The sequence below is a fragment of the Clarias gariepinus genome, chromosome 27 (assembly GCF_024256425.1).
Source record: "Clarias gariepinus isolate MV-2021 ecotype Netherlands chromosome 27, CGAR_prim_01v2, whole genome shotgun sequence".
Taxonomy (NCBI): Eukaryota; Metazoa; Chordata; class Actinopteri; order Siluriformes; family Clariidae; genus Clarias; species Clarias gariepinus.
This window is the reverse complement of record NC_071126.1, coordinates 6,968,805-6,983,738: the sequence shown is the minus strand read 5'-3', so window position 1 is coordinate 6,983,738 and position 14,934 is coordinate 6,968,805. Positions and strand designations below refer to the sequence as shown.

General features: G+C 34.1%; 1 protein-coding gene across 1 annotated transcript in view; it reads left to right on the top strand.

The window, feature by feature from the left end:
* si:dkey-71h2.2 (low density lipoprotein receptor adapter protein 1) overlaps window positions 1-11,188 on the top strand; it is a 37,876-nt gene extending 26,688 nt beyond the window's left edge. Inside the window, exons 5-9 of the mRNA XM_053488501.1 lie at window positions 646-718; window positions 1,073-1,153; window positions 1,320-1,444; window positions 3,543-3,577; window positions 10,624-11,188. Coding sequence (XP_053344476.1) covers window positions 646-718; window positions 1,073-1,153; window positions 1,320-1,444; window positions 3,543-3,577; window positions 10,624-10,726 — 417 coding nt within the window. The 3' untranslated portion in view covers window positions 10,727-11,188. The remainder of the gene's footprint in view (window positions 1-645; window positions 719-1,072; window positions 1,154-1,319; window positions 1,445-3,542; window positions 3,578-10,623) is intronic.
* The last annotated feature ends 3,746 nt before the right edge of the window (window positions 11,189-14,934 follow it).

Below are 14,934 nucleotides of genomic sequence, written 5' to 3'. Positions count from 1 at the left end.
GTGTGTTTATGTAAAAAATAGAAATTTGCATTTTCTGATATCAAGTTTTATAAAGAAAGATATACATATTCATGCAACGTATTAGAAAATATAGTTAACATTACCAGTAAAAGTTGTAATGTTAATAATAATAGTTATATCCCACTCAGAAAAGACTCTTTTATTACCAAAAACTAATACTATGTCATTACAAAAACTAATACTAATAAAACATTTTTGTCTTCATTTACATTAGGTCTATCGGCTAACATTTTGTCTTTTCTTTTTTTGTCTTTTTTTTGCTTATTTATTGTTATTTTTTTGCATAATAAACCCACATTTTTATTAACTTCCTGCAGTCCTTGATGTCCTGTAAATAAACTGTCAATGGAATTGTCCTTTTTTACTATCATCTTGAAACTAAGGGAAATGCAAATACATATCTATTCCATTTTATTGCGTTTGTGTCCATGGACATAAAAAGAAGCACCTTATATTTCCTTCTATGTCTTTCCTGTCACCAAGACTACTTCGAGATCTACAGAGGCAGTATACAGGGGCAGTCCTGAGTGCAACACAATGTAGTGTGCTTTTTCTGGTGGTTTTCACACATGCTTTTTTGCTCATACACTCTTATTCAAAGATGCTTTGCTGTGTCTCCTGCAGGCCCAGGCAGTCACACTCACAGTAGCCCAAGCTTTTAAAGTTGCCTTGGACTTCTGGGAAATTGCCCAAGAAGGTAAGGACTTTGTTGTCCATCTGTCTGTCTGAGGTTGACTGGTGTACTAGTTTGATTGTAACACTACAGTAAGTATTTTCAGTCTTTAAACTAATACAGTGGAACCTCGGATTGCGAGTAACCCAGTACAAAAAGTTTTAATACATTTTGACTTGATAAACGAGCGAGTTGTGATATACGAGTACCAAGTATCAGGTGGCACATTGCACTTCTTGTTTTAACGCAGAGTAAATAGGCAATATTATGCTCACAATCCAAGGTTCCACTGTAATAAGAAATACTTTTAATAAATCCATAATGCATACATTTCTGAACAGTAGTGATCTACAGTAATGTGTTCTGAAATCTTTTCAGACAAAGGTAAGAAGACTCGCACATGCTGTTCCTGTTCAAGCAGTGATCTTCATATGGAAACAAAACCTCGCTCTGTTTCAGGTACTATAAAACTCTTCCTTATTATTGTAATTATGAAATGGTCTATAAAATTTAATAAGTCACTTATGTACAATACAGAATATGAGACTTGGTGGAGTATTTGTTAGAAAGATGAGTTTTATTTTAATCGAGTGTGTGTATGCGTGTGTGTGTGCGCATGAGACAGATGCTGAAAGCTCCCAGGCTCTGATGGACCACAAGCTACAGAAGCCCTTCCTCTCCACTTCCATCTATTCACTATCCCCACGTACAAAGGCCACCAAGAGACGACCAGTCAAACAGGATTCCTGGGTATGAGAACTCACACACACACTAACAAAAGCTCTCTTTACAATAGTGGTGAGCAGAAAAGCATCTCAGAATGTACATCACATCAACCACTGAAGCATAAACTGTCACAACTTTCCTATCATATAATGGCTACATCCAGGATGATAGTGCAGCATTGTATAAAACAAGTTGTGTTTAACTGTTTTTTATGAACATGGCAATGAGTTCAATGTATCTCACTGGTCTTCCCACTCCCAAGGCGTTCAAGTGAACAGTATGGCAGTATGAATTCCAGCTGACAAATCTGCAACAGTTATATGATGCAGTTTGTTCAACAGCTTATGAAATCCATGAAATGAAGCTTGAGACTTTGAGAGCAAAAGTTTGTCTTATTTAGTTCCATTAGCAGGCATAACTCAGGCTATTTAGGCATGATACATAAATAGCGGTGTCATTTCTACATGGCCTTATTTAAATGGATATACCCAACTCAAAACTTAAAGCCTGCACTTTAAGCTCATATTCATATATTTTAACCATATACCAACATACTATGGCACACAGCTAAAACAGCAACAACTTTGTCAATGGACATAATAAACAGTTTGTTGATAATAGTTTCTTTGAAAAACCCCTGCTGTTCATTTCATATTAATTGTATTTCCAAAGGCTTGCTGGAAACAGTGAATGAGTTTTGGCAGGTTGTTTCCACCAGGTGGTGACTCTCCTCATGTTTTAGTTGTTGTTTTTGGACTATATATTTGAACCACTAGGTGGAGACCTACACAGGTGTCAAGTTGGACATGAATTCATACTTCAATTTATTAATTTTGAGACTCATTTTCAGAGGTGGGCTACATATTGAAGTAGTAATAGAGAATCGGAATATAGAAGAGAACATTGGACATGACAGTGAGGATTACTAACTCAGCATAATAAAAAAAAAGCTCATATTTTTATTTAAAATATATATTTTTTATTTTTATATTATTATTATTATTATTATTATTTTTATTATTATTATGCTGTTTTACAGAACTCACAGCATTATATATACATAATATATATCTGTATATATATATATATTTCTGTAACAGAATGGATATTCTACGTTAATGGATAAGCTTTAAAATGCTTAAAAGCATCACAGTCTCCCTAATACAGGAACACACCTCCCTAATGCATAATGACTTTTCATGTTTTCTCTTACAATGATGCATAAAATAACCTTTTCAAGGTAACAAATTAAACCAGAGATATAATGAGACAGGATTGGTCCAGACAGTAAAAGAATGCTGTAAATTTAAAGTAAATCTTAAAATCATTTAAAGCACAAACTGCTTAAACATGCTTATTCTATAGTGTTTCAGTTACATATTTTATCTTTTTTTATTTGTTTACAAAAGCTTAGATCCTCATGCAGGATTCTGCAGTGGTAACCAATTCTACATGCAAATACCATTTTTATTATTTCTGTAATTCAGTAGGGAGGATCAATATGTTGGCATTTTCACCAGCATAATCTTGCTTATAAAAGTCAGAGTCCATTTGCCTGTAAGTGTTTAGTAAGGAAAAATCCACTTCTTAACAAAACCACAGTGATGGCCATTCTGTCACGTTTGATAAAACAATGCATTATGAAATGCTGAATCTAAAGGTTTTGCTATAAAGGATCTAACCTTCGCATAAATAAATAAAGGCCAGACTCGCTTTAGACTCAAGCTGCTGCACAATCACTCACCATGGAGTCCTTATGCAAGATTACATCGATCAGCTACTTCAGCTGTACTCCCTGATAGAGTCTCCTTTTGTTAATTGAATCTTTTTTTATGGTGATTGAATTCCCTTCAATAAAAAGACAGGAAGTTCTTTACAAAACAGTTTTCAGTCTGTAAAACATTGGCTAAGGTGCACTTAACAGTAAAGTCAAAGAGATCAAATAGAATACTGGCCTAAATATGGGTAAATACAAGCCATATTGTTATTTGGCTCATAGGTAGAACATTTGATATAGATATAGATATTCAAGATGTGACATTAATAAATTTCTTTCTTTCTTTCTTTATTTTTCTTTCTTTCTTTCTTTTTTTCTTTCTCTCTTTCATTCTTTCTTTTTTAGGATATTGAAGACGAAGGCCTTAACACATTCTCACGGTATGTCCATTAAGTCATCTCCTCAGTATTAGAAACAGTTGTCTATGAAATAGGTGCAGGACTTGAATGTTTTTCCTGACATAGTCATTGCTTTAAATTGTAAATATACAATAACTGGTGTACATTTTGTTTTAGGTAATAGCAATTTCAATGTTTTAGAATTAAAAAAAAAAAACTTTTGTGATTGCTTATGTGCATAATGTGCCTATACATTAACAGAATTAATTCATATGGAAAGGAATGCATGCACTGATTAGTTCTCTTGATCACGTACTGTGCTAAAAGGGTTGAAAGGGTTTTGCATATGACTGCAAAGGCTAATCCCAAAGCTTATTGTTATTGGGAACACGTTTAAGGTTGAGAACATTCCAAGTGCAGCACAGTTCACAAATTCAGACTGTACCACTGTGATTTGGAATATTCAATGTGTACAGCACGTATATGAGCTGTGCCTTTTTAGCTCCCCAAGGAGAGTGATCTGTCACTTTATATTTTATATATTTATTTTTTTTATAATATGATGCATCAACAGGCTTATAGCTTACGCTGAACATGCACAACTCTTTTATTTTTTGTTATTAAGGAATAATAGGCCATGTCTTATTCTTCTTAACTGACGTTATCTGAGCTTGATGCATAAAAGTATTACAAACCTAAAGAGAGAGACAGCATACAGTACGCCAGTCAGTACCAATGACATTAAAACCCAAAACACTAAGCTCAGTATTGTGAGGGTTCCCCTTGTGCTGCTGGGGCAGGTTTGTCTCCTCGGGGCATGACTCCACAAGACCACTGGGGTGTGCTCCAACGCACCAGGACGTTTGCAGTGGATGCTTTGGGTGCTGTGGTTTAAGTGATGGGGCCTTCATGGATTTGACTTGTTTGTCAGGTGCATCCCATGGAGGCTCGATCAGACTAAGATCTGAGGGGATTTAGAGTCCGGATCAAGTCTTTGTCTGCTTATGGCAGGCTGTGAGGCACTGAGTGTTCTGATACCTTTGTATCCCACACAGAAGTAATATCTTTTAAACATTGACATTGACTGGACAATCATAGACACATTTATGCAATACATATTAACATATCTGTAAAAAAAAAATCCATTGCCCATGTCACTTTCATAAGTGTTTATGTTTATATATCTGCCATTGCACATGACACTTTGCCACTTTAAAACATTTTAATGCCACTTTAAAACATTTAAAAAATTTTATACATATATTTCCCCCCTATATTCCTATATTTCTGTATTTTATAATATTTTTATTATGCCCTTATTTGTACAGTTTGTTTATTTTACTAGTTACATTTATTTTCTTTTGTATTTCATTTCTTTTTATTAATATTTATTCCTTATATATAGTTTTTATTTCTTTTTTAAGGTCACCGGCGGTCGTACAAGCATTTCACTGCATATCGTACTGTGTATGTGACATATAAAATTTAAATTTGAATTTGTAATGTGGCCAGCATTGGGTTTATTCAGCCCTTTGTGCCGCATTGAATTTTCTGTGGTTGGATCAGATGGGCTGGCCCATCCTTGGGTGATCCTTGGGTGCCTATTACCCTGTCACTAGTTTTACTGGTTTGTAATTGATAGTCAGTGCTTTTCAATTCACCTGGCAGTGGTGTTAACATTATGGCTGACGCGTATATCTTTTAGTTGTGTCTTAAAGGTCATCCTATAGTGAAGTGCTGTTTCAACAAACAGCAGAGAAAGAGCCATGAATGACAATATGACCTTTTTTATTTAAAGCAGAAGGTGTGTCTCAGTGTGTTTCAGAATACTAATACAGGTCATCAGTAGCTTTAAATAAAATAAAAGAAGGGTTTAATTACTCAGGATTTTTTTTCTCAATAATTTTGAGTGTCTTGACATATGAAGCAAAGGAGCATTCACAGTTCTATCAAGCTTTTTGCTGTTCAGGCCAAACGTGCCTGAATGTAAGAGAAGGCCAAGGAAGCAGAAACACATTTTCCTACCTATTAATGGTAACTCGTACTATCGTGTACACCCCGGGAGGCAACATAGTAATTTCTCCATCTGGAAAATCAGTAGTTTTAGGATAAATTAATAGCGTTTGCAGTCAGACATTTATTTTCCAAAGTGCTTTATTATATTCTTTGTTTAGAGTATGACTAGAGTATGATATGAAGCAGGTGCATGATGTCAATAACCTAATAGACTGATGATGTCATTTCAAATATATTTCCTTTCATTTTTAAAGCTGCCGAATTATTATGGTAATAGAACGGATGTCTTTTCATGACATCTTAAAAACAGCTTCTCCGTGCAGTCATTTAAATATGAAACTCATCATGTTTCCTAAATGGATTTCTGAGGTTTCTTTAAGGAGCAGTTTCAGTGAAGTGCTTCATGTCAAGACTCATATATTTGCATGCTGCACCTGCCAGCTCCAATATGCTTACCTAATTTTCTCTTCTTTTTTTTTTCTTTTGCATCCATGAATAAAATGCTAATTTTATAGTTTGAGTTAGAGTTTGAAAATCCCTATGGGGCAAAATGCTCTACACAGACTCAAAGTTCAAATTGGGTCTGGTACTGTATGAGTTACCTACAGTGTGTTTGCATAACCTTGTACCTTGGACTATAAAACTACTGTGAAGAAATACATAAAATTCCATCAGTCTATGTTCTACCAAAGTGGAGCTTTTCATAAAAGATAATGAAAACAATATAATTTGACTAAAATTCTACAGGATACAGTATACTGTAGAGAGAAGTCATTCTTAATGCCTTATTAGAAAAGCTTTATATATTCACTATTTTACCCAAGGTTCTACTGTAGGGCCCATCAGCATCTAGGTTTGCAGGCCTCACTCTCAAAACAACATACCCGCGACAAGACTTTCCACTTTGTAGTGTAGCTGTGGGGGTTAACAAGAACACTAGTGAGGTGAAGCACTGATGTTGGGTGGGGAGGTCTGTCATGTACATGTTTTTCAGTCGGGTTGAGGTCAGGGGTCTGCACAGACCTTTAGATTTAAAGGGACATGTTAGCTATTTAGTTTACATACTGTACATTATAAATTATCCATTTTAGTAAAAATATACAGTATTTAGAGTTATCAGTCCAGAAGACATTTAAGTTCTTAAAAAAACATTAAATTCTTTGACTGCTGACTTCTTTAAAGAACTTAACGTTCATCTTATACCCTAATTATATAATATTTGAATAAAAAAAAATTTTACCCAAAAAAGTGTTCTTAAATGTTTATTATCCATCATATAATATGAATGGTCTTTCGTACAAATTACTGTGTACAAATAGTTACTGTACACGAATGACCGTGTTAAATTAATCCTGTGATGTGAATAACAGTCGACACTACTGTTAGAGTTATGCTTTTATAGAGCGCTTGCATCTAAAATCAGACCTGATGTAAAACCAAAACACCCACTATTTTGTCAGGAAATTAGCAGCAAATAATGTTTGCTAATTTAGAATACAATTGGTTCAGGGCTATTATGTTATCATTAGTGTTACTAACCTTCTTATAGGATTCGTACATTTAATATAAATATTAATTCATATAAATCATAGGATTTGCTATATTTTTAATGATAATTTTTTCAATAGCTAATAATACTGGTTTTAGCATATGCACTAAAAAGCTAATCACATTGCTGTAACTGCACGTGCAATGACCTCAGCCACTCGTCAGTCAGTCCGACAGTACAGATAACGGTGACATATGGATGCCAAGGTAGAAACATAAGGTAGAAGCTGACATTTAAGATCAGAATGTAAGCTGTGCTTATATACGCTTTACAGACTATTTTGATTTTACTGAATAATAGTTGAACATTGACCCCCCCCCCCCCAACAATATGTTTACTTTTTTTGCTTTGTGTGCTTAAGCACAAATATCTGTACTTTTACTTCACTACAGTTCTGTCATGTTGCATGACCATAGTGTGTAATATTTAAACGGGGGACTGTTACCACCTGACTGTTATGCATAATTGCTGTAAATTGTCTATCCTCTTAAAAATGCGTAAACACTCTTGACGCTTAACAATGTAGCAGGTGTTTGAAATGAGAAGAGCTGGAGCTGGTGGAAGAAAAACAGTACATTTACAGTCAGGAAGCAGAGAGAGAGAGAGCGCTGTCTCTCTCTCTCTCTCTCTCTCTCTCTCTCTGCTTTCTGACTCATAAAAAGTGCATTGATATAAGGCTTTTAAAAATATATACATGTATATATGCTGAATTATTAAAGATGAACTTACTGCATCAAATGTATAGGTTTTCCATTAAAGGAGGAATAAAACAGATGTGCTGTGAGGTGCAGATTTGAGAATTAAACAATGCTGTGGTATAATAACACCTGATGTGCCAGATAGTCACATTTTGGCTCCTTTGTAAAAATATAATGATTAGGTATGTTCTAACTTACCTTAACACACTTGTGGGTACAGACAGCCCAGCTTATGGACCTGGAGAGTGAACACAGTCTAATGAGGGATTAGGTTTTTAATCCTAGCAGGTGATGCACAGAGGGATCGGCAGGCTGAACCCACTAAGCTAATACCTAGGGATCCTCTTCGGGAAACACAAACTCTGTTTTTTGTAATTGATCAGAGAGATTAACCATGTTCACTGCATCCAACTGTGATAGTCAACATTAGTGCAATGCCAGTGCATTAATATGCTTGTTCATATAAATCATCTTACTCACTCTGGCAACAACAGCCTTCTGGTATTACTGTAATGTAACAAGGCGTGTGGCCAGGATCAGTGATGTAAAAACGCTCACTTATATAAATCTTTTTAATGATCTGCGTCCATGTCGTTATCTCTTTTATTAATTGTCTCTTCAATAAGTATATGAGCAACTATCGTAACTGTAGAGGAAGTACTTGTAGTGATGCTGTCAGTAAAAACACCCATTGAAGCCAGTGATTTTTATATTCTCATACTACTTATATGACAACGGCTAAGACATTTTAGAAATAAGCACTTGAGCTAATGATAACAGAGTCATTTATACACCTAGCAGTATGGACCCAGGAGGAGATGGACACAGGTAGGTCAGGTAATGGGGGTTGTACAGTAAATCTATATAAATAAAAGGTTTTGTCTGTACATTGGTCAGAACTCGCTCTTTCAATGATATCTTTCTGTTTCACACATTGGAGGACCAGAAACCAGTCTCATTATATATAAGTGCATTTTAATGCTCTGGAGTCATTTTTAGACAAAACTTGATCTTTATCCAATCTACTTTTTAAATTAATTTACTCTCCAATTACCGAAATTACAAAATCGTATTTCTCTTGGTATTAATAAGTTATGCAGAGAGTTCTGCCTTACAGAAAGAGGCAGCCATGTATGTGTGCTTTATCCTAAAACAATTATATCATTTATTACATTAAAGCTGATCTACTTATTTTTAGCTTTAACCTTTTAACTCTTTTCCTGTCAACGATAGGTTTTGCTACATAGTGCTAGTTTCCAGACATGAGAATGGTGTAGGCTTTAAAAATCCTTTAATAATTAGTTCATTGTGATGTGACCAACAGTGTGTGTAAGTACCTTGAGAGCCACAGGTTCACTATTCAGTCTCACTCAACTAGATTAGAGTCTGATGTCAGGGAGGACATGGTGTAAAAACCACCTACCAGTGATGTCAATGTTACATTAAGCTTTAAGGAGCTCCTGCACTGTGTGGCTTAGTAATTACAGATCCACACGATTACATTTTGAGAAAAGGTTTGTCCTTAAGCATGATATAAAAATTATATATAGGTGTACACATTTGCAACTTTATTGCACAGTTAATTTTATTTTGTCATTAACTGTGTATCATTAAAAGCTGTGACTTCGGGAATGTAATTTGCATTACATGTGTGGCTCTTAAAGCATCATTTTAAACGATGAAAAGTTGCTGGTTCAATTGTTAAAATTAGTAGATGTGCCACCCCTAGGAGGTGGTAACAAAATTATGGTTTCAAACCTAATACCGTCTATATATATATATAAAAGCCTTTAGTCAGTTATAGTGAGAAATTAAATGTGTATTTTTCTTTTTTAGAATGACAGCAGAAGCTTATTTTTCCATTCCTCCAGGAGTGAGATTGTGCATAAAGGGCATGCTTAGATTGAATACAAGGACAAGCCAGATTCTCTTAGTTTAAATACCTTTCAGGCTTGGATACCTGAAATACAAGGTCGACAGTTTAAATTTGATTCTTGACAGTGGAAAGCCAGTGGATTGATCGGAGTAGGAAGCTGGATGCACACAGCTGCATTATGCATTATTTGGACAAGAGACATTGTCTATAAAGGAAGACCAACAAGTAGTGGGTGACATAAATGCTTGTAAGAGCAACTGAATGCGCCTGTAATCAGGAAAGATTGTAGTTTGCCACTGTACATAGGTGTAATTTATTGGGGGAAACGGGAGGACTGTAATTTTTATAGCTTAATGATTAATTAAAAGGACTGTGTTTTATAAAACATGATACGGTGGTGGGCTTTCTCAATTTATTGTCATTGGCAAGCAAAAAATAACATTTCACCCACCCCCGTTCCTGTGTGAGGTTGTGTCCAACCAATCCTCAGCGTCTTCTTAAGCACACAGCACTTACTGTAAGAGCAAGCAATAGCAAGCGGGTTATAAAGCCTTAATAAACTTTTATCTAAAAAAGGTAACAAGTTCCTTGTTAACTTAACAAATCAGTACATTTTTAACACATAAACACTGACTTTCTAATAGATTCTTGTTGTCACTCCTTCTACTGTATGTTTTTCTTATTAGAAATATGGCTCTTTTCTGGAAATCCATACAAATATAAATAGATTTGATAATACCGATAATCATCTTCCATTTAACTGACCTTGTCGAATGTTATTACTGATGATTGTGTTATTTCAAAATTCTGGGTACCTCCTTAACATTCTAAATGGACAATATTCATGACAATTGTTTTGATATCAGTCATCACTCAATTTGAATCCAGTAATTATTCATTTGCATATGTTAATCTAAATTTTTGTTGTTGCTTTCCTCTTCTCTGGCAGAGTCAGACTGGCAGATTCCTGCTCCAGAACAGTGTTTAAGGACGCAGCTGTGAGCCCACTTGAGGAGAACTTCACATCTCCAAGCAGTGAAGAGACAAAATAAATACACACACACACACACACACACACACACACACACACACATTGACAGAAAGAACACTATCATTGTCCACAGATGTAGAAGATGTATCATGCACTGTAAGCACGTTATACCAAATGGCAACAACATGAAGGCCCCATATATTCAATGAGCTTTTTTTCATGGTCTAACTGATCAATTAATTTGTGTTTTCAAAAAAAAAAAAAAAAAAAAAAATCGAGCTCTAAGACACTATTATACTGTTCAACAACCACTTTTTGTAAGTCGCTCTGGATAAGAGCGTCTGCCAAATGCCTAAATGTAAATGTAAATGTAACCAAAATGTTAGTTAAATTTCTGCATTGTTTTTGCAAATTGGGGTTTATTTTGATTGCAGCTCTTTATGTGAATTAGTTTGCCCTGTGCTAAGAGTTTACAGATTTGCTGGTGTTTTTTCACCAGCAGCCTTTGTATTTTGAGCCTTTATAGGTGACTAGCTTCAAGAAATTGTACATATAGAAAATTTATTAAATATGTATTATCTACATTTTAATGCAAAAAAATTATATTCCTAAACTAAAAGGTATTCAAAGAGTAATATATACAGTTATGCTATTGTGGAAAAAAAAAGTCAAATAATGAAACTTTTTCGCAAACCTTTTATGGAAATCTTTCATTTTACTGAAATGGTACATTACATTAAAACTGGTTCAGTCTTCACATACTGTATACATACTGTAGCTGCAGATGAGCTCTGGCAATTTCAGGCTTTAAGACTTTACACGGTTAGGTCTTGTTTAAATGTTAAACATATCAGCACTTAGAAATCTTTCTGAAACACGTTTTTTACATGATTAGCTAGGAAAAATATCACACTAAGGTCACAAATTTGATGTCTATTTAGTTTCTTGTAACAATGAGTTAGAATCAAGGAATTAAAGCAATAACACTACCGATGAGATATGCATATGCAATACCCAGACCATTGCATCATGATGTTATATCATTATCATATCCCACAGCTGTACACTAGCCTTAGAGAAAATTATTTACACTGTGTTTAAACTGTTATTTTCAGATATCTGAGACCTAATAATGAAGGATTTTTCTTATAAGGATAACAGGGCTACTGATGCAGTCACTCTCGAAGCACTCATGTACTGACAAAGGCTCAGGTATGCCAGGCAACAAGTTGTTCCAATAGAGATTTTTCAGAAAGGATTTATTATCCATGTGGCCATAACTGTTACATTATATGTAATTACAGCAGTAACTAAAACAGTATCTGAGTTAGTTAGATGTATCACATTTTTATCATTTAGTTCCATATCATTTACTTTCCTAAGGTAGATTTATGTACAGTAATTTAGTTCTGTACCATGAATTTAATTGCTTGCATTTCATTTTATCTAAAAATTAACATTATAGTGTTCTATATTTTTTCTTTTGAATTATGGTGCCGTTTCAAATTTGCACATTTGAAGCAGATTCCTCTAGGGTGCTCTATACAATATGTCATGTTCTCCTACACAATTCTGAGTTTCCCCCAGAAAGTAATTGATGTGAAATCCATCTGCTAACCACACAGTGAAAGCACCGCATGATACCTGCTTTTCTGTCCTTTACCTTCCAAGGTCAAGATATAATGGAAGCACGTTAAAGATGAATTACTTATCTTTTCTCAAAAAGTACAAATGTTTAAACACATAATTTTATTTCTCACTCCCGCTATGTTAGGCTTATTTCTTGCTACCTGCTTGGTATTAGTAGGAAATACCAAATTAAAATATTCCCTTTTGTACAGGTTGGTATATGTTTTATTATGGTGTTGGAACTTTGGAATCATTTTAATATATGTATTGATGTAATTATTAAAAATAGTCAGATTTATGATTTGTATGACAAGTACTTTCAGCTTATTTTGTGTAAACACATTTGTGCTCTACCAGTTGTTGTATGCACCATGACAGTGCAGGGTCCTGCATTGACTGGAGATATTAAATGAAAGATAAACTAATATACTAATGTCCAGTTTACGTGTATATAATGCATTCCGTTTAATACAAGACACTTGGATGATGTATACATACTGGAGAGCAAAGTGTTTCCTGTGTTAATTCATGTGATGGTGCTGTTTATGAGCTATGCAAAGTTTAAATTTACACAAACACAGTTATTATGTAACCTGTACATGGTATTTAAATCAAGTGAAAATGTCAGTATGTATAGCATTATTTTTTTAATCTGTTTAATGTGAATTTAAAGCTTATAAATAATAACAGCGCAACTTTTGGCAAACCTTCACAAAACAGATGTGGAGTCATCTTTCTTGTTTTTGTTGTGAGCTCTGGACTATGTTCCCTAGCTGTTTGCAGTGATAATTGGTGGAGAGATTTATGGCTGTGTCGTACTGTATGATCTTTCCTGACTCGTGTTGTTCACCGGCAGTGAACCACTGTTGTTGTATCAATTTAGCAGCATGAGGCGAAGATTTCCACTTTACTACCAGGAGTAGCTGGAACATACAGCACACATCCTTTTATTACAGCCCGGTTCATAGAACATGTCATCAGTGCTTTTGTCATTATTACTGAAACAGTCAATATTGTTTGTTTAAAACTATGCCTTTATTTACACATTGATTTTATCAGCAGCATCTAACTTTTATAAACCACGTACTGTATTTGGCTTCCTGTCCTGCAATTATAAGCTAAGCCTGTGTGTAGACACTGCTCGATTTATAAGAAACATGTATATCCTGGATAATCATCCTATACAAGTATGGAATTACTGTGAATTTACTTGCACTGATTGTTGGTGCCAGACACTTTATAGTAGTTAATATAACTTACGGTACAGTATATTTAATGACAGCTGATCCTGATATTAGTTGGAAGGATTAATATCCACTATCTATCAATACCTTAACAATAAATATATAGGGTTACAAACCGTAGTAAACAGTTGTAATTATTTTAATTAAACATTTGAACTCCATGGCCCGTGTTCACAAAGCTTCTTAAGCCTAAACGTTGCTCCTAGTGATGAAATTCTAAGAATTATGAGAATTATAAGAAATTATTAGAATTATGACATTTTCTTAGAATTTTCCCTTAAATTTAGGACTGAATCTTAGTAAAGATAAAAATGATTCACAAAACATCTTGGACCTAAAAACAGCTTCTAAGATAAAAGTTAAGAGTAGAGAAAAAGACTTTTTTTTTTTGAGGAGGGCCTAAAAAAACTGTCAAAATCCTGTCTTTGTTTTATGGATTAAATTGGGTTATAAATTGGGAACCCTCAGTCTCATATTCGTTCTACTTAAAAAAAAATTGCGGCATAGTTTATAGCGAAAAAAAATGCATATTTTTCTGTCACAACTACAGAAAACAGCTTTAAAACAATGTTTAGGATTAAAAACTTCTTGAGTTCAACTTTAATTAATTTATTAATTGAAATTTTTTATAAATTTCACCTACTGCGCTTTATTGCCATAGCACAAAGATAATATGTGTGACTTAATATCTGACTTGATATGACAAACATGATAATTTTGCCAATGATTGTACTAAAAGCGTGACAAGATTTAGAATTGGTATGCACATAAAATTAGTTTGCCACTAAGATTTATTTTAACTTTGCTTTCATTTAAAAACAATATTTGTGGCATGATATTCAGCGAACAAAGTCAAACTCCAGCCTATTATTCAGTAATCTTTATTATAATTAATAACATGGAGGAACAGAAGAGAGTAAAATTTGATGACAATTTTTAGACCAGAAAAAAAAAACAGTAGATTTTTTTATTTAGCTCTATGCATCATGCATGTATCATGACAAACATTTGATTTGATGTATAAATCTTGTCATGATCATGGTATAAATTGTGATCAGTAGTTAACTCTATTACCAGTACTGTATAAATTATAAGCATACCCTTATGTGCAGTCATTCATACAGATATGATCTATAGCTTCAGAGGCTATCATAAAGTAAACGCCAATTTCTTATAATCGTAGTAGTGTTAAAATGCTTTTGTGTAAATGTTTAAATAAAGAACTTTAAAAAAACTTTATACAATATGCATTTATTGCTGGAAAATACTATCGGCAATAGGATGAATCACTTGACCTGCAGAGGTACCTCAGAAGTGACAGAAATGCTATTTCTGGTTACCGTGTTATCATATAAAATAAGCACTATAGTATTATTGGACAATACAGTATATACAA